This window comes from Emydura macquarii, unplaced genomic scaffold, assembly GCF_026122565.2.
Source record: "Emydura macquarii macquarii isolate MOO-44397 ecotype Brisbane River unplaced genomic scaffold, CSIRO-AGI_Emac_v2 contig_480, whole genome shotgun sequence".
Taxonomy (NCBI): domain Eukaryota; kingdom Metazoa; phylum Chordata; order Testudines; family Chelidae; genus Emydura; species Emydura macquarii.
The window spans coordinates 8,432,892-8,454,810 of record NW_027130617.1 but is presented as its reverse complement, the minus strand read 5'-3'; the positions used below and the strand labels follow the sequence as shown (position 1 = coordinate 8,454,810).

Sequence of the window (21,919 nt, the reverse complement as noted above, 5' to 3'; positions counted from 1 at the left end):
TAGAGAATCTAAAATGTGCTGAATATCTCTTTAACCTTAGCTGTTTGGACATTTAGCACATACTAGTTTAAGCGTGTGAAGGTCACCTTTTAAGTGAACACAAACCTACATGCATAGTCAGTATGGAAAGCAAAAAGAGCAAAGAGTAGTTGTAGACTATATATTCGTAAATGACATGAAAGGGTAGAGTTGAGCTTTCAGTTTAGTAGTGGATAATATACTATACAAAGGTCAAATCTTGATTTTTCTTTACAAAAAGGACGTTCTAAACAAATTATCTGTGGTATGATGTTCCACTGACCCTGTTGGCCTCAGCTCCTCTTAAAAGACCTGTAAAATACTTTTTTTTAAATTGGGCTTGGGCTTTTTGTTGTTGTTGTTATTGCTGCTTTATGGCTAAGGATAAAATTATGTCAGGAGGTCAGGGAATTCATGGATTTCGTGACTTCCAGAGACCTCCATGACATTTTCCGCTTCAGCCTGGGGCGGGGCTGGCACTGTCAGCTGGCAGAAACCCTGGAGCTCCCAGCAGCAAGTCCCCCAGGTGGTGGGCCCTACAGTTCTCAGCATCTGTGAGTGGTTAGGGGCCCCCTGCAGCTCTGAGCGGCCCTGGGCAGCGAGGGGACCCTGGAGTTCCGAGCCACTGCAGGTGGCGGGGGGCCCCTGGAGCTCCCAGATGTTAGTCCTGGAGCTCTGAGCTGTCATGGGGGCCTCCACAGCACCTAGCTGCTGCAGGGCCCCTCTAAAGCTCTGAGCCACTGTGGGCTGCGGGGGGCCCCTGAAGCTCCAAGTCAGGACCCTGCAGCTCCCAGCCACCATGGGCAGTGGAGGGAGCTTGGAGCCACCATAGGCAGGGGGGCCTCCCAGAGCTCCAAGCTGCCATGGGGTGTACCCAGAGGCCTGAGCTGCCATGGTGGGAGCCCAGAGCTCTGAGTCATGGGCAGTGTAGGGAGTTCAGAGCCATCAGAGGCAGTGGGTGTACCCAGGGGCTCCAAGCCCCTGCAGGCAGTGGGGGGACCCCTGAGCTCCCAGATGCTGCAGCTCCCTGCTGCCATCTGAAAGTCAAGATACCTGGGTTCTGTTTCAGGTTCTGACAGTTGCTTGTTTGGTGAGCTAAAGCATACCTACATTATCCCCTTAAAATGGGAATAACGATACTTACCCAACTCTGCAAAGTGCTTTGAAATCGATAGTTGAAAAGTGCTAAGTATTACAGCATTGCCAACTCTACATTTTCAAAATTCAGTCAATCTTCAACATGAATTTTTTATTTTTAAAATGTGGAGTCATTTTGTTTTCCAATTTCTTAGCTTTTAATGTGGTTCATGCTTTCAAATTTTTCTCTGCAACCATGAGAGCTAGCAACTTATTATTTAATGAACATTGAGATTCTCATTTAGCTGGAGCTTTAAGATAAACAACACATTTCATAAGAATTGAGATAAAATTGCAAGAGTTGGATTACTTGCGGCATAAGCTTACATTTGTAATGTGCTGTTTTCACAATGGCTACCAAAGTACCTTACAAACTATATACAGGAATGAAATACACTTTTGTGTTGCTATCATAGCTTCTGTTAACACACACTGGTAAAATACAGAAATACAGAACATGAAATCACAACATACAAGCACATCTATGCCATAAAAATCTTGATAAATATTTACATAATTAATTTATTGTCCGGATTTCAATGTGCTTTATAAATAATAATATAACAATTAAAACAGCACAGTGAGTGTTGATCAGCCTCCAGAGGACTTCCAAATGGCTGGGCAGCCAGTGTGCCATGACTGCCACTTAGTAAGATGATCATAATTGTCTCAATTACCTTGTGCTCCCATTAGTTGTTTTTATCTTCCTGTTCTCTCATTATATAGCTAAATTGTAAGGGGTTAGGACAGTCTTTCTGCTATATGTATACAGTGCCTAGCCTAATGGAGCCCAGCTTCCTGATTAAAATCTCTAGGTCAGGATGGGCAAACTTTTTGGCCTTAGGGCCACATATACATATAGAAATTGTATGGCAGGCCATACAGAGGGGTGGGGAGGGGGGAAGGAGTGGGGCTGTGGGGGGAAGTGGCCACTGTGTGGCGCTGCTTGGGGCCAGGAGCAGCTCCAATCAGGGTGCTGCTGGGCCCACATGGTGGGAGAGAGATGGAGAGAAGGGGTGGGGCTGGGAAGGGAAGCGGCTGCCTTGTTCCGGCCAGGTCGCCACTGGGCCCACGTGGTGGGAGAAGGGTGGGGCTGGGAGGGAGAGCAGCCACCGCCATGCCACACAGCTTGTTCTGTAACCTTTCCGCGGAGTACCGGTTGAGCTGGAGGGCCTGATGAAAAGTTCAGATGGGCCATATGTAGCCTGCAGGTCGTAGTTTGCCCAGTGTTGCTCTACCTGCTATTGCAATACAAACAATTGAGGTAGCAATGAGATATATAGGGATTACTTTGTCCACTACTGAAATGCAGTCACCCATCTATTTAGCTCATGTATATTTGCCTACCCTTGAAAACTTGCCAAACACCATCAGATATTTTCTAAATTCTTAGGCATCCTATCCTGAGCCTTTGTTTCCTTTTTGACAAAAAACAAAAACTTAAAAAAACAAATACCAAATAAAAAAAAAAATGGAAAACATATTTACCGAAAAGTTTTGTTGTAAAAAAGTGTGTTTTTCATCAAATATTTTTTAATTCCAAATTAAATTAATTTTTTTCTGCCAAAATTTTTGTTTTGAAAAGAGCAATTTTTTGTCCAAAATTTTGATGGAAGATTTTTGACTAGCTCTATTGGAGACAATGCATATGCGGAATTCACATTTATAATTTTTAGAATGCAAGAAGAAAATCTCCCTTCAGTTTTTATTAAATCTTTTTCACATCTTCCATGGATGTGTCCATTTAAAAATTGTATTGACTTTCTTGTCTTATTTGGGGTAGTTTTACATCTAGCTCTCTATAGCTGTGTCTGTACTAGCATGTTTTGGGAATCTTCCACCATTTCACTAGCTAGTGTTAGTGGTAGTTACAGTGGGAATGTTAGTACAGACCATTTGCTAACTCAAAAAAAAAACAAAAACAAAAAAAACCAACTCCATGTCATCTAATGCTACATGGAACAGGTCTATGTGGTAAAAATGGCTGTGCTCTGCCATCATTGCTACAGCAGAGATGATAGGATCTGCACTATTTCTGGTGCAACAGTAGGAGATTTTCCAAATAAAGCTATTGTAGATCTGGTTAATGTGTATATTGTGTATATTGGAAAAATGAGAAGGGAAATGTTTTGTCAAGTTAGTAGAATTTCATGTTTGCCTAGAAAGTCTGGGAATTACATCATGTGCCCAAGAAGTTTATTTTTCCTAACATAAATGGCAGTATAAATAATACAGCAGATATTGAGTTCATTGAGAAGTACAGTGTCTGTCAGATAGATATTAAGTATTTTTAAAGTTAAAATCAAAGTTCTTTTACAATGTGTAATTTGCAGTTGGTTTTTTATCTGTATCTTTGTTGTTATAAAGAGACCAATAAAGTGCTTGTTGTTATGATGTCTAATCCAAAGCTGTAAGATAGGCTCTTTCAAACTAGTGAAGCTTCTGTGTGGAAATTTAAGCAATATATTCATACCCTGGATGGATTAGGTAACTTGTGGTTTCTCATTTCAGCTAAGGCTACAAATACCGTATGTGTTTACCATATGTTCTCTGACTTTGTCCCAACAACAAATTACATGAGATCTTTATGCATTTTTTATATCACCAAGTAATGGAAAGCTTTTCTTAAAAAGGCACTCTTTATTCTGTTAAAGTCACATTTGCATAGTACTCCACAATGTTGTCATAAAGCAACCATGCTATAATTTAAAGTCCCACAAGTTAATTATGGTTCTGATTCAGCAAACACTTAGGTACATGAGTAACTTTACACAGGTGAATAGTCCTCTTGAGCTCATAAATTATATTCACATGTAAAGTTACTCATGTATGTGTTTGTCAGAACAGAGTCTAGTGGTTCCCATATCAGTGCACCGCATAAAACGATCTGGGGAAGGGAAGCATTTTCCCAAAGGGTTGGGTAGGATTAGAGAATCTGATGCAGCAGCCCATATGTGTGATTAGTGCCTATATGCTATAGAGGGTGGGGAACATAGGTCAGGGATCTGTAGGAAACCTGAACCAAACCAACTGGAACCCTGCCTAGTTTTACAGAGTCTACCCCTCAATGCTTCTCTCACCCCCACATCTCAGCCATCCCTGTTACAATTGTTATTGGCTGCTAGCCAAGATCTGTGTTCTGTGGCCCCTAAAAGGGGAAGCTAATGATACTTTGAGCATCATGAATGAAATCCCTCTTTTGCACGTTTTTAGGGATGCCTAGAAAGAGCAACGGAGCACATGGACCACCTGTTCCCTGGCCCTCCTCCTTTCGATTTTGGACAGGCAGCTTGTACAGAGAGTAAGTGGAGAAACTGATGGCAAGTATATGGACAGGAACATTCCATGCTGCTCTCTTTCCTCTCCAACTGCGTTTCTGTTGCTCTGCTGTGGGTTAAGTCAAATAATTTGGTGGAATAGAGAGGTCTAAAATATAAATAATAATCAGCAATGATGCAGCTTCTCATTCGTTGGGGTGAGTGATCATAGTGTCGGACAATACCTATTTTTAAAATAGCCCTGTGAAGATCAGAGTCTTACCAAAGACATTGGTGTTTATGTATTGAGGCCCATATGCTGTATGCTGTGTTAAGTAACGTGGAAAATATTGACACCATCAGAGTTAAATCCATTTTATGACAGGATGCCTGAGCTGTTATAAGATAGACTGACTCAGAAGAGCTGGGGAATTTTGAACTATTTGCCTTGTGTTGCTGGGAAAGCATCCCTTTGAAGAAGTAAGGGCTACTAATGTTATTCTATCAAACACCACAATGTTTGAAGAATTTTTTTAAAAAGAGGAAAAGAGATCTTGACTTCCAATTTAATAATAATGGAATATGAAGGCCAGGCTGTACTGTAGAAGTTCATTTCACATTTAAATATTTAGCAATTTCACTAGTCTGTGAATACAAGAAAATTTATTACATTAAGATGGAATTTAGATTTTTGACATGAAGCTGGTATTTTCATAGTGTGAGAAATATCAGGCTGACATTATACTGTCTCATTTGATGATTTCCAAATGTCAGAGTACAGTAACTTATTCATAGGGACCTCAATGTCTTGTGATAGTGTCAATTTAAAAGACATTTACATTGACTTCTTTTTTTTATTTAAACATGTACAATGGAATATGCAAAGTGGATTAGGAAAAGAGGAGAAAAAAATTGTGGCAAGAAAGTTCTTCATAACAGAATGAGGCAATTTTAAGGCTAATTTCCACAGATGCTTTCCTGACAGCTTCAGGAATTACCTACCAACTCTTCTGACAGGTTCGGTCCTGTTGTTTTTCACACTGTTTCACTCATTCTCAGCTCAGCCTCCCAATATTTCTTTATTATTTTAACAGGATTTAAGGAATTAAAAATAGCAGCAGGTTTATTTTGCAGTTTTCAAAAACTGCTTTTTAAATAATAAAATGCTAATAAATGAGCCCCACTGATGTGTCAGTTTTTGTAGAATCTTTATAGCATCCTGCCACAACTGGAGTGTGGGGACTTTTAAATACAGACAATATTTAATGCTATCTCATTGTTCATCATACCACCCTGATGTTAGATATAAACCTTATAACTCCAGCTATAAGAGCAAACTGCAGAGGGGCCTTCTCTAGATGTTGACCATTAGCGAGGAAGGAAGGATGAAGGCAGTGGATGGGGATTTAGGAGATATAGGTACAATTCTAGGTTTTGCCCAGGCTTCCTGTGTGATCTTGAGTAAGTAATTTAATCTCTCTACACCTCAGCTTCCCACCTATAAAAAGAGATAATAATTTTCCCACTCTTGTCTGTTTAGATTGTAAATTCTTCAGGGTATAGTACAGCACCATGGTTTGGTTCACTAGATGCCACTGTGATACAAATGATAATATTTTTAATTAACGGTCTTAGAAGAATTTTGTTGATGCAACATTTTTAAAAAGGAAATGTCTATGAAAACTGACTGTGTCTGCCGATATGGCTCAGCACTAAATACAGGGAAGTGTCCATTCATATTGGAGCAATTAAAAAAGCATTCATTATCATCACTTGGGTACTTGCATAGCAGTTCAGGAGTCCAATGACTGTACTTGATCTCTGATGCAAAACTGCCAGGTGCCCTGAAGTATTATTCCCCCTCACTGGAAATTTAACTATAGTATTTACTACCAGATAAAATACTATAATCCCCATCTCTATTTACTTTTATTATTACAGTTTAGTACCACGTGGTGCTTTTCATTGCGTCTCAAAGCATTTTGCCAGCTTTGTTAATTGATTAAACCAAATTTTATCCCCATTTTAGAGAGGAGTAAGCTGAGGCCCAGAAAGGCTAAATGAGTTTGTCCCAGGCCAACAACAAGCAGGTTGCAGAGCTGAAAACTGCAGGCACGTGCTGGCGGCTCCTACAATCCTTGATACTAACCACTGGGAAGCACTTCCTTTCCTGAGCCTCCAAAGACAATTGTTGGGTGTTAGCCTGTACCCGCTGGGAGATCCAGGGAGCAGCAAGGCTGGGAGGGGACACTCGGACACGGCCTCTGCCTCATTGCTTGGAGCGCGACTGTGCACTTAACAACTCGTTTGGTTTGTCCATCCATACCCGAGCCAGGAAAGGGCCAGAGTCTGGTGCCTGGCCTCGGAATCCTGCTTCTGGCGGAAGGACTGGGCCACTCCGCCGCAGGGTCCGCGCCGCGAAGGTGACGGGGGGGGGGGGGAAGCGGGCGCCTAGCTCCGTCCGCCCCCCAGGGGCAGCTGGCTGCGGCGGGACTCGGGCCGGAGAGCGCCCCCTAGGCCCTGGCTCTCTCCCGTGTCCCGGCGGCCGGGGCGGAGGCAGGGTCTCGCGAGGGCGGACGGGGAAGGGGCGCGGCCTGAGGGTGAGGGTGGGTGGGACTGTGTGCGGCCCGCCCCGAGCACGGGGGGCAGCCGCGAGCGCTTCGCTTGGCCGGGGGCAGAGGCCGGCGGCTGCCGCCATGTCGGCGCTGGCGCTGGAGGAGTTCTCGGCTCTGAGGGCTATTTACTGCCAGCCGGAGGAGTGCGCGCTGCTGGCGGTGTCAGGTGACTGTCGCGGCTGCGGGCGGGGCTGGGCTCCTGCTCCTGCTGCTGCGCCGGCTAGTGCAGGGCGCTAGAGCCGGCGGGTTGCCCCCACACGGCCCGGCCCGGCCCGCCCCGCCCCGCCCCGCCGCGCACACACCCTATCTGGGCTGGGCTCGGCTCGTGGAGCTGGCGGCCCCCGGCCTGCGCGGGTCCCGTCGGGTGAGACTGGGTCAGGTCGCACGGCGGCGTTTATTTCCGCAGCCCCCTGAGCCCCGCCCCGCGGAGATGCCGCTTTGCCCCAGGCCAAGTAGCCAGTAGGCTGCAAAGCTGAGTCCTGGAGGGAGGCCAGGCTCCCCGGAGCCCTGACCACTAGGCAACACTTCCTCTCCTGAGTAGCGAGGGCTCCCACTTCCCTCGCCTCTTTTCCTCGCCTACCTACCGACCTGGCTCCTTAGCGCTTGAGTGTGTCGGGGAGATTTCTGTGGGTGAGCGGGATGGGGCAAAGGTGGGGTGGTGGCTAATCCAGCCAGTATTTGACATGGTGCCCCCTTTCTTTCTCAGTCCTATGCAGCTTTTTCCAAGTGTGTCCTGAATACACGGGTCCATCCTGTGCGGGGTGGAGTGCTGGGCCCTGATATGCATTGTCTGACAAATTGTAAGGGAGACAGCTGTCTCCTCCCCTGGAAAACTGGTACCTTGTTCCTTTAACTCTCTGCTGTTCTAAAGCTTATAAGAACGGCCATCATGGGTCAGCTCAATGGTCCCTCTACTCCAGTGTCCTGTCTTGTGACAGTGGCTGGTGCCAGATGCTTCAGAGGGAATGAATAGAAAGGACAATTACAGAGTGATCCAATCCCAGCTTCTGGCAGACAGAGGTTTAGACAGGGTTTCTGCTCCTGACCATCTTGGCTAATAGCTTATTTAATTATTTTGTAAACCCAGTTACGCTTTTGGCCTTCATAGTATGCCCTGGCAATGAGTTCCATGTGTTGACTGTGCATTGTGTGAAGAAGGACTTCCCTGTGTTTTAAACCTGCTGCCTATTAATTTCATTGGGTGAGCCCTGATTCTTGTATTATGTGAAGGTGTAAATAACAATTGCTTATTTACTTTCTCCATACCATTCAAGATTTTATAGCTCTTTATCATATCCCCTTTTAGCTGTCTCTTTTCTAAGCTAAATAGTCCCAGTCTTATTAATCTCTTCTCAAATTGAAGCTGTTTCACGTCCCTAATGATTTTCCTAGGCTTGTTCCTTTTTTTTTTTATCAGGTGTACTATCTTATCTGTTTAATATGGATGCACTTTCTCTCAGGGTTTGTGCTTTCCAGGGTATAGACTGAGTGATCTAAGAGGTCTCTAATATCTATGAAAATTAAAAACCTTTCTATAAAAGTGCCCTCACAGCAAGCACTACCCTTGTATCCTTCCTGTATCCCAGCATCTGCTTGTAAGCTGTGCTAAGCATTTCGTTCTTCTGCCAGCCGACACTGAAGAACCCTAGACTCCTCTGTGGTGGTTTGCTGAAGTTCACTATTAGACTGCTAAACAGCACTAATGCACGTTAAATATGCTTCCAATATGTTGCAGAAACACTTAGCTTCTTTGGATTGTAGTATTATAAAATGCTTCACTGTCAGAATTTGCTACAGGAAGCAAATTCTGATAGTTTAATCTATTTTTGCATGCCTTCCCATCACAAAAAATGCTACTGTAAGTAACTCATTTAATTTCTTACCTTTTATTAGTGGTAGCAGATTCAGAAAGGTGTCTTTTGCCTGTCAGTTTCGTACCATGTATCTTTTACTGTTTGCATCTTTGGCACAGGGCAAATCCTAATGGGTGTCACTCTCCTGTCACAGTTTGCTACCTCCTCCAGTTCCCAACATTGGCACTGCATGCAGCAAATAATAGGCAAATGACACCAATCAGAATTTGCCACCTGCCAGCAGAAAAGTGTAGCTAACCTGATAAGCAGTTATGCTTGAGATAAGTAACAAGGCTTGAAGGCCACATAAGGTTGTATAAGAAATGTTTAATAGGTGGTATCAGTGTGTACTTGGGGCCTGAATCTCAGTCACTCCTGTCCTACATTTGGTGCAGGGATCAAAGGTGGCTTTGTGCATGTTTGTGTTCCCCGTGTTCTTGGACTGCATGGGGTTTGCTTGGTATAAGTTAGACCATCCTCAGGATGGCTTCTGTAATTTATGCTCTGCTTCCCAGGGTGCCCTGTGGGTCCTGGGGAAGCAGAGAATAGCTGTAGTGTTGTGCACTCTGGTCAGGTCCTCTATGCTGGAGACTGAGAGCAGGGTGAATTACGCTAGCTGTTAGAGCAGCCAGGAGAAAATATTCTCAGGAGGCCGTTTTTACCCATGTGAAGATCCCTTTATGCTGCTGGAGTGATGTAAGTGAGAATCAGGCTTAATAGGCCCTGTCTACCTTACCAGTTACAATCATAGTTGTTTAAAGAAGACCATAGCTTTACCCCCAACCCATGATCAAGCCGTAGAGTTTATCTACGGGCATACTGGGATTGAAACAACTTAATTGGTTTTAATTCATGCCTTTGTTAATTTGGTGCAAGTTTCTGTGTGGATGCTCTTAAAGAAGAGCTCCATGTAGCTTGAAAACTTGCGTTTTTCTCCAACAGGAGTTGATCCATTAAAAGATATTGCCTCACTCACCTGTTTCTCTTGTTTTTATTAACTTAAATCAGTAGGGTGTTGACTTAAACTAAATCAAAGTAAGATGCTTTTATTATGAAATGCATGTCCACACACAGATTTGCACCAAAATAACAAAAGGTGTGATTTAAACTGATTGATTGAATTATTTCAGGGGTAGTTTGTTTGTACACAAACTCTTAGACTGCCAAAGGCATTAGCATAATTCAGGGGCACTTTTAATGATGTCTACACTACAAAATAGAATTGTATTGTGACTGGGTCCCCCTGATATGATACACATTATGGTTTTCCTAGACTAGAATTAAAAGTCATGGTTTTAAAACATCTTAGCTAAAATGTTTTAACTGAAAAAGTTGAAGTTTAATTTTTACTAAACAAAAATCTAATTTTTCAGAAAAATGATTACAAGCATGATTTTAAACTGCAGCATCCAGACTACAGTTAACTAACTTAGCAGGGTATTGTATTAAAATACAATCTTTCCCAAAAATTGCACACTTCTCTATTTTTTTGGATTCCATTAGAGGAGTTGTACCTTTTACATATACAGAGAGAAGTGGTCTCAGATGTTCCTAAGTGATTAAATATAAAAGGCTCAAAACCCTTTTTAGAACATAGAATGAAATACCATGAGTACAAATGAACACATTATTATATTTAAATTACCTTAATGTTATATGTCTTTGCATGGCTTTTAACCAAGCTGTCCTTATGATCCATTGGTCTCCTTTTTCTCAGACTGATCTCTAGCATTCTTCACTGGAATCTGGAAAACACTTTGGGTGTGGACATTGTTTGGTAACTGATTCATTTTGTAGGGACTTTCCTGCTTTTTTTGATTAGAGATGCAGAACCCCTGAGTTTGTGCAAACAGGTCTTGCAGTATCTGTTTGCTTATGCTTTTAATTTTCTCTGATAATACAACTTGTCATTAATAAACAGTTCATAGAGATACTTTACATTAAGGTTGCTATGATAAATGATGTGATTCCTGAGAAATTTAGGATTATTTCTGGGTAGAAATCCACATGTCAGAAAGGGGTCCTGTAGAGACTGATGGTTTTGAGGGATGTAAGAAGCAGCTCCTGCACATCTCTTGATAGACTAAAAGCATTAGCTTTCCAAGGTTTAACAGTGTTGTGCTCAAGATGCAAAAGATGTTTTTATTAAAAATGATGTGTTGATGAATTTAAATGAGCTCATTACAGTATGTCTCTCATACCTTACATGTCTCTTTGGAAGGATTAGTATTACAGATAGAATTCCATAATTTACTAGTTAATCCATCCTCTTCTTTCTAGTTTATTTAGCAATTTTGCAATAAAATATATATTTACATATTCAGACTTGTACTTTTGTAGGTGCCAGTTTCTGAGTTAAAATGGACTGTATATGTTATATAAAATGTCTTTGGGCAAGAGAGAAGGGAATCTCTCTGGCTGACATGGAACATAAGAAAAAATCTGAAGTGTGCCAGAGCTGAATTTACTCATAAGCATGCTTGAGGTGAGGGGTAGGGGGGAAGGGGAGAGAGGATGTGTGTAAAAAAGACCCCAAACAACCAGAAAAGCCCTGTACTTGGTTCAGTTTTATTAGCACATTAAATGTCATCAAAACGGTAATATGCTGCTCTTTATTTCAGATATCACCATTTTGCTATGATGTCAACTCAGGCACTGTAGTTTGTGCAAACATAGGAATAGTTTCTGTAAAGTCCAGTTGTGAAAGGTGCTGATCATTTGCTGTCTTTTTGCTGCAAGCAGACTACAAACTCAGTGTATAAAAGGGCATTATCATGTTTAAACCAACTTTAAATATATTTTCAGATATTTTTTAAATTCTAAGACCACAAAGATTTTGCACCAGTATTCTGTGTAAAAGTTAAGTGTCTACAGCAGACATAAATGAGCATGGCTGGTTTTTAATGCCCTTTTTCATGATGGCTTGGAACCATACACCTCTAGATTTGCTACTGCGCTGCTTCTTTCAGATTAGTTCACCATCACAGCGATGTGTTTCCCATGGTGAAAGGTGTGAGATTGTTGCAGGCTTACAGATGTGATTGCTGCAGCAAGAGATTCTTGCCAGAGGGGTATAATTGGTTTGTCTGTCACCCCATCAGTTACTTCTGAGTCAGTGGGATCTGGGGCCACAAGTAAGTGACAAAACTCTCGTAGGATTACCAGTAAGGTAACATCTTTTTCTGTTGCAGTAATTAAGCAGGCAATGAATTACTCTCCAGTTGATTTTAGTGTATGAATTTTAAAATTCACTGGCAATACTGGCAATAAGTAAGATGTTGCAAGGAGAAGAATATAAAAATGCTTAGTACTGTTGGGCAAATACAGCCTTCACTCTTGCTGGCAATGCACCTGTTGTGCCGTACAGAGGCGGGAGTAAGAAGGGTTGTGCAGGTCACTTCATGTGCAACACAGAGCTAAAGTATGTGCAAGGTCCATGTGTGGCCGATGTTGGGGGCATGGGGAAGCTAATAGTAAAGCTGGGGAATCCGCTGCTAGGTGGATCTTCCTATTATCTCTGCTGTCTAGAGAACTGTGGGCTTGGTGAAGATTCCTCCCCCCTCTGGGTCAGCCTAGTGAGTTTGGACATTAATGATGAACTCTCTCATGCTTTGTTACAAATGTAATATAAAATGTTTCAGTCACAAAGCAGAGTGGGGAGGACTGTGTGACTCAAAAGATTGGAAATGGAATATAGAGCCCTTCTCCTCAGGTGGTAATGACCAAGTAATTGCCATTTGATGCCTATTTAGTGATGTATGAGAGACAAAAGGATGGTCTCCTTATAGTTCTGAGTGACCAGGTGTCCATGTTATAGAAAACTACCATTACAGTTACTTAGACTGTAATTACACATTATAATATTTAGATATTTAAATTTTAAACACTTCAAGGCAGGGTTTGTCGTGTGTGTATATGTAGAGAGCCTAACACAATGGGATTAGGACCCTAGGTGCTACTACAAAACAAGTTATATTTTTTCCCCTATTAACTTCAGAGAGAGAGAGAGAGAAAAATAAACATAGCAAACTATACACAAACTTTTCACAACCACAAAACAAATAATTATAACTGGCAATTTCAGCAGAGAGGCCAAAGACTGAATGAGGATGAATATTAAACTCGTACATGAGGAGCAATTTTTATAGGTCAGGGTTGAGGTCCATTGGCAGGATTGTGGGGCAACAACTACATGGCCAACGGGCCACTGCCTATGGATGGAGCACCTAGATATGTCCATGCTAGGCATTGATCTGGAGACTTAAATCTGCTCTCAAACTGGCACCTTTCATGAACATTAAATTTGCTTTTAAAAAACTGTAAAGGGTGGGATTTTCAAGGGATTCCCTTTGAAAGTGAATGAGGATTGGGCTGGTAAATGGTGGTTAGGCACCTAAATACCTTTATAAATCTGGCCTTTAATGCCCAAAGGCATTTTTGAAAATCCTGATATTAATACTGAAGGTCCCAACAAACTGAGCATGTGCAACTCAATTGAATTCAATGGATTTGCATCCTCTACTGCCAGTGTTGGATTTGGCCCTGTGTTTTTATTCAGAATGAGGATGACTGTAAGTGTTTGGAGACCTTTCTGAGTGTAATCTTAGTGTTTGATCATTCGGTATGAAGGGCTTGGTTATTAATGTTATTTTATGACAACAGTGTTACAGAGGGTTCTTTGTATGAACTAGATGGAAACAAAACTATGGCTGATTTCTTAAAAGAGTGCCAGAGTGTCCAAATCATTTTCATGTTGTTTCATTTATTAAACAAGGTTCAATTGTTATGTTATAGAGGGCACTGAGGTGGGTTGACAGTGTCAGCAATGACATTCTTCAGCTGCCTATCATGTAAAGGGAAAGTAAAACGAGGGTGGTGGTAAGAAGACAAGTTGCTTCCGAAGAACTCATCTGAAACTTGTCTGCTTTACTCCGTCTTTCAAATCTGTCTCCTCTTGCCCTCATAGAGTAAAACAACTTGACATATTAGCAACTTTTTAAAGAAATGGGGTGAAGTGTTGGAACACATCAGGGGTTTGAAGCAGAGAAGATCTGAGGAAGAACTTTTTATTGAAGGCCCTCTTTTTCTCTTATTGCTGTGTAGCCAGATTAGGTTATATCTTTGTCTCTTCTTTTTACGTAATGAAGTTTTGTTTTATTTCTCTGTGAGCCATATCTTAATCAAAAAAGGGTGTTATATTAGAAATTATCATATATGGGATTTCCAATTTCACTGCCTTTGTTTGTGTGATTTATTATGTGACAGTCAGTTTTATACTTATGTGGGAATCAAGCTGTAATGCTGCCTATAACCACTTTATCCAGTGTGTAGCATTTTGATCTGTATGTTACTTACTAGAAAAAGTCCCTCTATAACACTTGAACAATGATTTATACTCCAAAATATTTCCAGACAAAAAATCAAACCCAACCAACCAATCAAACAACAAAAAACTATGTTGATGGAGTTAACCTTGAAAATACATATCAGTAATTTAGGGTAAAATGCACTACAGAAATGTTGTAATTCTCCCAAAATCAAGTGTTGTAAACATTGAAAAATCAGAGCTAATTTTGAACTTTAAATAAATCTGAACATGTTAAAATATGGAAATGCAGTTAGGGCACCCAAAAAACCTTAACTCTTCCCTGTAGTGATATCAACTAATAACCGTATGATTCTGATGGAGGTATTTTAGTGTTTGTCATTTCAGATGAGATTTTTGAAGATCTGTTCAATATTGTTTTCTTATGGTGTCACTACAGAACAGAGTTAAGGTTGTTTGGTTGCCTAACTGTTCAACTCCACTGATGGCTCATTTTGTGTAGGTACAACTTTGGATAGAATTTGGCATTCAGAACCTTTGTTCCTGGAGATGAGTCACAAGCCAGTGTTGACTCTGGAATCCAAGAAAGAGTTTGGAAAAAACACCTTTTAACTTGTAAATTGAGCACATTTGCTTTAGAAGTTGCTGAAATCATGAAACCCCTCAATGCTATTTTTAGTGCAGAACCGTTCTTTAAGGTTGGAATCTTCAGAAGTACTTTATTGACCTAACCTCACTCCCAGTGAAGTTGATGGTAACTTTGATAGGAGCAGACTTAAGCCAATGCTGAGTGCTTGTGAAGAATCCTTATTTCAGTTGCCCTCACTGTTGCTAATGAGGTACAGATTTTTACTTGTGAGGAAATCCTTTGTGTTACTGACTAGTCAAGACTTGAAAGGAGTAAAAAGGTGTGACTCTCTCTTTAGAATATGTTAATAACTTTCCTCCTGGTATGGAATGCAAACATTTCATTCAGGAGCCCATGTAAGGAGGAGACTTATAGCTTAAGAAATTTTCTATGAAGAACATCAGTCACTTGAACTGAATTTTTTAAGAAAGAAAATAACGTGCAACTTACTTATGTGCTACTGAAGTTTGTAATTTATATGCAGTTTATGATTATTTTTGAATGCCTTCCAGAGACAGATGGAATCACATTTAGAATTCAAACCAGCGTGAAAGGACGTTTGGATTCAGCTATACTGTTAAAGCTGTCATTTCACTTGCCGGTCAGCTATCCCTCAAGCCTGCCAAATATCTCCATTAATTCAGAACAGCTTACAAGGGCACAGTGTAAGGATGTGAAAGAAAGATTACTCGAGCAAGCCAAGAGACATCTTTCTGAACCCATGGTACATGAGCTGGTCCTCTGGATACAACAGAATCTTAAGCACATCATTGGTCAATCAGAAACTTCAGTTTGCAATGAAAAAAGTACTTTGTCAAGATGCGTAAGTACAGAGGATGGTATATGGACTGTCCTTTTGCATTTAGATCACATGAGAGCTAAGGCAAAATATGTCAAAACTGTAGAAGAATGGACTTCAGATCTAAGGCTGACTGGAAGACTGATGTTCATGGGCAAGATTATACTGATTCTTCTGCAAGGAGAGAAAACCAGCATCAAGGTGCAAAAACATTGAATGTTGACTAGTCCTGTTGATTTACTGCTGAGAGTTGTGTGCCTGAATATGTTGTTTTTTTTTTTTTAACATTAACAATTTGGAAGCAGGTTGAGTGATCATTAGGGGAATACGGAGGCCAGTAATCTCTTTATTCCTGTAAGGTCCAGTTTCCTTTCAGTGGCTGTCTTTAACTCATATTTATTCATCGCTAACCTGAGAAGTCTTGAAATATATATTCTGTGTTTTTTTTAAAAAACAAAACAAAAAGCATCTCCTGAGGTCAGTAGGAGTTCTGTACCTGCGGGGGCAGAAGGGGTGGATATCTTAAAATGACTGGAAAATTACAAAAGATATACTGTGATTTGATCAAATCTTAAAGTTGTTTTCTCTTGTTGGTAAGGGTGAGTGGAGGAGTATGATGTAAAGAGTTCATGGTATCTGCGAAAGGTAAACAACCCCTCAAAAAACATAAAACTTGCACTTGATAAAATGGAACTATTATTGAGTGTTTTTGTTCCCTTTTGTTTCTTCATGTTGTGCATGCACCTATGACTGGGGATGTTTCTCTAACAGTGTCCATGTGGTCTGTGCATGAATCACTGCTCTCCTTGTGCTCTTCACCTAAGGAATAAAGGGGGCTGCCAGACTGCCACCACCTTAGTTCTTTCTTACCACTTGTGGTCTAGGATGAAGCTTCGGTATTTGTGCTGCCTACTTCAGCTTTTTCCTGTAAATAGTTCAAAATATTTTTAAAATTCTGAGAGGCCTTTCAGGACTTTAATTAACAGAATGGCAGTCACTTCAGTTTCCTCTGGAAGAGGTCCAGGAAGCACCATACAAATTGCTGGATATTTTACATAGTTTGGGTCCAACCAGAGTGGCTTTTCCTTATAAACAAGGCCATCCTTGAACCTGCCAAGGCTCTCAGGCAGACAGTTTCCATGATTCCGTCAATGTCCAAGCAGGCTGAAAAAAGGTATTTTGTACCTATGAATGTTTTAGAATATTTATTCTTTCATCCACCTCCAACTCCTTGATGGTGTCAGTGGCCACCAAGAATAGCAGACAGAAACAATCCAGGTCTACTCTGCATGAGAAAGAAGCTAAGAGGCCTGAGCTCTTTGGGAGAGAGGCGTATTTCTCAGCCTCCCTACAATCCTGAGTTTCCAACTTCCAAGCTCTAATGGCCAAATACAATTTCACCATCTTTGCCAGCATCCCTGATGAGATTCCTTAGGATGTTAAAGACCAGTTCCAGGCCCAGATTGATGAAGGAAGGCTGATAACAAGATTGGGACTTCAGACTGCTCTAGATATGACTGACTACTGGCAACATACATTGTGACTGCTGTGGTAATGAGATGCTTGTCATGGCTGTTCTCGGGAATCCCAGAGAAGTTTCAGACACATAGAAAGGGTGGCAGAGGTTCATGTCCTAACCTCTGCTACCCTTGAAACCAGTGTTTTGATGGGAGTTTTGGGAGCTGCACACCAACTGTCCCTCCAGATCTATACAACCTCTCTGGTTTTTCCCCTCCCTCTGTAGGCTGACTTTCCTACTACCTATCTGCCTGGACAGAAATCACAACAGACAGATGGGTGCTAGAAATCATTTCAGGGTACGTCATCCCGTTCTCTTCCCTCCCCAGCCTTAAAGCTTTCCTCACCCTCTTTTAGGGACCCTTCTGCAAGAGGGGAAATGGCTTCTTGAACTGGAGGCAATAAAACTAGTACCTCCAGCAGCAAGGGAAAAGGGATTCTACTCAAGGTACTTTCTTGTCCACAAGAAGATGGGGGATGGAGACCCATTCTGGACGTCAGGGAACTGAACAAGTTTATCTGTTGTGTGAAGTTCCGGATGGTGACGCTGTCATCCATGATTCCATCACTAGATTTAGACAATTGGTTCACAGCTCTCAATCTCAAAGATGCCTACTTTTATGTAGTTCCAGACAGGTAGAGTCCTGTGGCACCTTTAAAGACTAACAAATTTATTTGGGCATAAGCTTTCGTGGGCAGAAACCCACTTCGTCAGATATTTGTTAGTCTTTTAGGTGCAACAGGACTCTCATTGTTTTACTTTTGTATAGGCATTCAGCTGGCACAGAGGAAGCTCCTGAGATTTGTAGCCAGACAACAGCACTATCAGTACAGGATCCTCCCCTTTGGGCTCTTGATGGGGTGTTCATGTTTACTAAGGTACTATTGGTGGTAGCAGCTCACTTTCATTGGCAATGGTTTACCCATACCTAGATGTCTGACACCTGAAGTGCAATCTTACCAGGAAACATGGGACACAACCAGCACGCTGGACCTCCTAGTGAACCTGGAAAAGTCCACCCTGGAACCCTTACAGTTGACAGAATTCAGTGGGACAAGGTTGGGTGCTGTTACAGGCAGGATGTACTTGCCAGATGACTGCTTCCTCCTCGTTATCAGGTTTGTACAACCGGCCATGCTTCATCTGAGGGCGTATAGTATTTAGATACTGTCAGAGTTAGAGAGGGCCTATTCATCTGAAGGACAGGCCATCCTGAGTAGCAGTAAAAAGTACTCTACCAGGAAATACTATAAAGCAAAGTGGAAAAGATTTGTTTTAGTGTAAACAACAAGGAATTTCCCTTTTGCAGGCTAAAACTCCAGACCTATGGGACTACCTCTTGTCCTTACAATCCTTGGGTTATCTATTAGCTTCCTCTGAGTACACCTGTCCCCATTAGCATGTTTCATTTTCCAATAGATGCCTACTCTGTATTTTCCCAACCAGTCACTGCCTGTGTTTTAAGGGTTTAAGACTTCCCTCTGTTATCAAAACTGGTACCACCGTGGGACTTGAACCTTCTTTTATCAACCCTCACTAAGTCGCCATTTGAGACATGGCATCCTGCTCTCTATTACATCTTTCTATGATGGTAGCATTTTTGGTTGCTATCATGCTGACCAGAACAGTCAGGGAGCTGGGGGTGCTCAACGCTGACCCTTCCTGTACAGTGTTGCATAAGGACAAGGTTTCTGAGGAGTTGCATCCTAAGTTTGTCCCTAAGGTGGCGTCAGACTTTCACATCAACCAAAGTATCCATCTACCTGTGTTTTACCCTCAATCCTTCTCTAGCAGAGAAGAAGCAGTGTGGCACTCACTGGACATGCACAGGGCTCTTGCCTTCTGCCTGCATAGAATAAGACTTTTCCAAAAGTCCTCTAGACTGTTTTGTCTCCTTCGTGGAATGTATGAAACGAAACGCCATTTTCTCCCACAGGCTGTCAAAATGTCTTTCAGGGAGCATTCTCTTCTGCTATGAGTTGAACGTCTCTCTTGAGGGCAGTGTAAAAACTCATCCGAATAGAGATCAGGCAGTATTGGTAGCGTCCCTTATAGATGTTCTGATTATTGACATCTGCCAAGCAGCAGGTTGGAGTTCTGTTTGTGCTTTTACTAAACACTGTGCACTGGAGCAAGTAGCTGCTTCTGATGCCCCTGCAGTCTGTTGTACCATAGGACAGTTCTGCAGCCTGTTGTATCATAAGAGGTCAATGCCTGGAGTCCTTATAAAGATAGTGGTCATAAGTCTTTTGAATTGCACTACACATAGGGCAATCACTCAAAGAAGAGGGGTTACTTACCATGTAGTGACTTGAATTCTTTGAGATATGTTGTCCCTATGGATAGTGCACTGCACGCCCTCCTTCCCTGCTTTATGGCTTTCACCCTACAGGGAACAAGCAATAAAGAAGGAACTAAAATGGCAGCGGTGCCCTTTATTCCCTTGGTACGGAGCATGAGGAAAGTGAAAGCACATGAGTGGACCACACAGACACCGCTAGAGAAAAATCTCCAGTTCTGGGTGTACATGCAACCTGAAGGAATTGAACTGCACTACATATAGGGACAATAGAAGAATTAAAGATGCTACAAGATGAGTAACCCCTCCTTCTGTCAGCTTGGTACCTTTTTTCTTTTTCTTTCTTTTTTCAATTAAGTTGTGTGATCAGCGGCCCATAAAACCAAATTATTTCAGATTCTGTATGTGTTATCTCCACACCTTACATAGCCTTTTTTATCATATGGATCAAAAAAGGAGAGCAGGTCTATATTGAACTGTATCTCACTTGAGCATAGGTTTATGGCCATTCCTGAGCATACGTTAATGGCAGTTCCAAACATTTAATAATTGTTTTTTTTTTTTATATTAGTCCAACTCAGAAAATCTGTGGTAAAAAATTAATAACAGAAGTGTTCTTGCCCCATTGTGATCAACTCCTTACCCTGTCACTCAGAACACCAGGAGCTTATACTGAACACTTTTGGGGTCTGATCTTCTTGGCCCCACTTGTATAAATCTACCACTAGCGTGGGTGGGTCCTTTATTTGTCCTTACGATGATATGCTACAACGTTTTCCTTTGTAAAGGCCCAGTCCACCAGAGCACTTAAGACGGTGCTTAATTTTAAGTGCTGTGAGTAATCCCATTGACTCCGATTGGGATTAACACTTTCCAAGTTTGTTTGGAATATTCTGAAATAGACTCTGCATTTAGAAAAGATCTTTAACTAAACCCCCAAGATGTTATAGGTGACATTTCATACTCTCATTTTTTTTGTCATTTAGGAATACTTGATTCTTCAGAAAACTTCTAAGGTAGATGTGGATTCAAGTGGAAAGAAATGCAAAGAGAAAATGATTAGCATACTGTGTGAAACAAAAGTACAGGCAGAGCACAAAAGGTATAATTTAGTATTATTGCAGATAGAAAAGCAACTGAATTGATAATTACATTCTGACAAATCTAGGCATATTTATGTGTTTCTCTTGTAAAATGTAGGTTTCAGGCATTTGAAGTCAAAGAATATTCAATTTTGGATGAACTACAAAAGGAATTTGAAGCTGCAGGACTTACTGAGCTTTTCTCTGAGTTTGTGCCTGCTTTGTTAAAATAAATTTGAAAGAAAACACTGGAATCTTTGACTAAAACAGCAGTTGACTGTAAAAAGCAGATGCTAGGAGAAGATAAAATGAAATGTTTGTTGGAGAACATCTTTAAAGCTGCTCTGCAGCAAAATGCCAGAAGACGATATCTACTTGCAAGAAACAAAAGGCAATCCAGATGTTATGGAAGATGATGTTTTTGACTGTGCATTGACTTTTGACAGAAAATGCTGAGTTGAACAGTTAGGTCAAATATTAAGGATGGTGGGGGAAAATCACTATTATTTTTCTTTGAGATTCAGTTAGAATTATATCATTTCCAGTTGTCCTGTAATTAAAATATATTTTCAAGATATTTGGTTTCATTCTTTTGTTTTCAAAGATATCCTTATGAAACTGGTTCTTTATCTTGCACAGGTAGAAAGATCTATTATTTTTGTTATTTAATGACTTTTAAAAAATCAGTGATAGTATGACTATGTATTATAATTAATAAACATGGTTTAAAAATACAAGCTTAGAATAATTAAATATATATATGCACACACATTTTTAATATCCCATAACTCGCAATCCCCAAACCACTCCTATGTATCCATTAGACATTTTACAATTAATTTAAATAGTAAGAGTTAAGATTCCAATTGTAAAAGTATCAGGATGGAAAAATCAAGATTGAAACTGATTTATGATTTTTTTGCTTTGATTCTGCTCTAGGATGATTATAACAGGGTGGTTCGCCCCTTAAGGGCTGGAGGGCTGGCGCTAGCCAATCCGGCTTATGGAATGAGCCATACCTGGGAGAGATTACGGTGATTGCGCTATAAAGAGCAGCAGGAGGCTGCAATGAAGTGGGCATATGGGAGGTGGCTGGCCCAGTTACAGTGATTATGGGAGCTCAGTGCCTCTGCTGGCAATAAGGCTAGAAATTATTAAATTACTTTTAAAACTATTTTCAAATAGTTGCATAGTTTTATGAGGTGAGAAATTAAATGAACTCTAATTGTTGGACTGTGCACTTACAGCCTGACCACACAAGCCAGTTAAGATTGTGTAGACATAAAGCTTCATACTGGTTTGTTTATTTGCTGGATAAAGGCCTAACATTTTTTCCAGTATCCATTTGAATTTAGGGCATACTATTTTAATAATTTCATGGTCCAG

The 21,919-nt window shown here is 41.2% G+C and overlaps 1 protein-coding gene across 3 annotated transcripts; it reads left to right on the top strand.

Annotated features, from left to right (window-relative positions):
- The first annotated feature begins 7,026 nt into the window (after positions 1–7,026).
- Positions 7,027–21,108, top strand: RWDD3 (RWD domain containing 3). 3 transcript variants are annotated; one of them, XR_010918065.1, is made up of 5 exons: positions 7,027–7,193; positions 15,347–15,834; positions 16,232–16,278; positions 20,438–20,553; positions 20,652–20,668. XR_010918065.1 is itself a non-coding variant. In XM_067538420.1 (4 exons), exons 1-4 carry the CDS (start codon positions 7,109–7,111, stop codon positions 20,764–20,766), a joined length of 798 nt encoding a protein of 265 aa, XP_067394521.1. In that variant the 5' UTR covers positions 7,034–7,108; the 3' UTR covers positions 20,767–21,108. The 3 variants fall into 3 exon arrangements, 2 of the variants coding, with proteins under 2 accessions (XP_067394521.1, XP_067394520.1); XM_067538420.1 differs by lacking the exon at positions 16,232–16,278 and having other exon boundaries at positions 7,034–7,193; positions 15,353–15,834; positions 20,652–21,108; XM_067538419.1 differs by lacking the exon at positions 16,232–16,278 and having other exon boundaries at positions 7,034–7,193; positions 20,652–21,108.
- Positions 21,109–21,919: the final 811 nt, after the last annotated feature.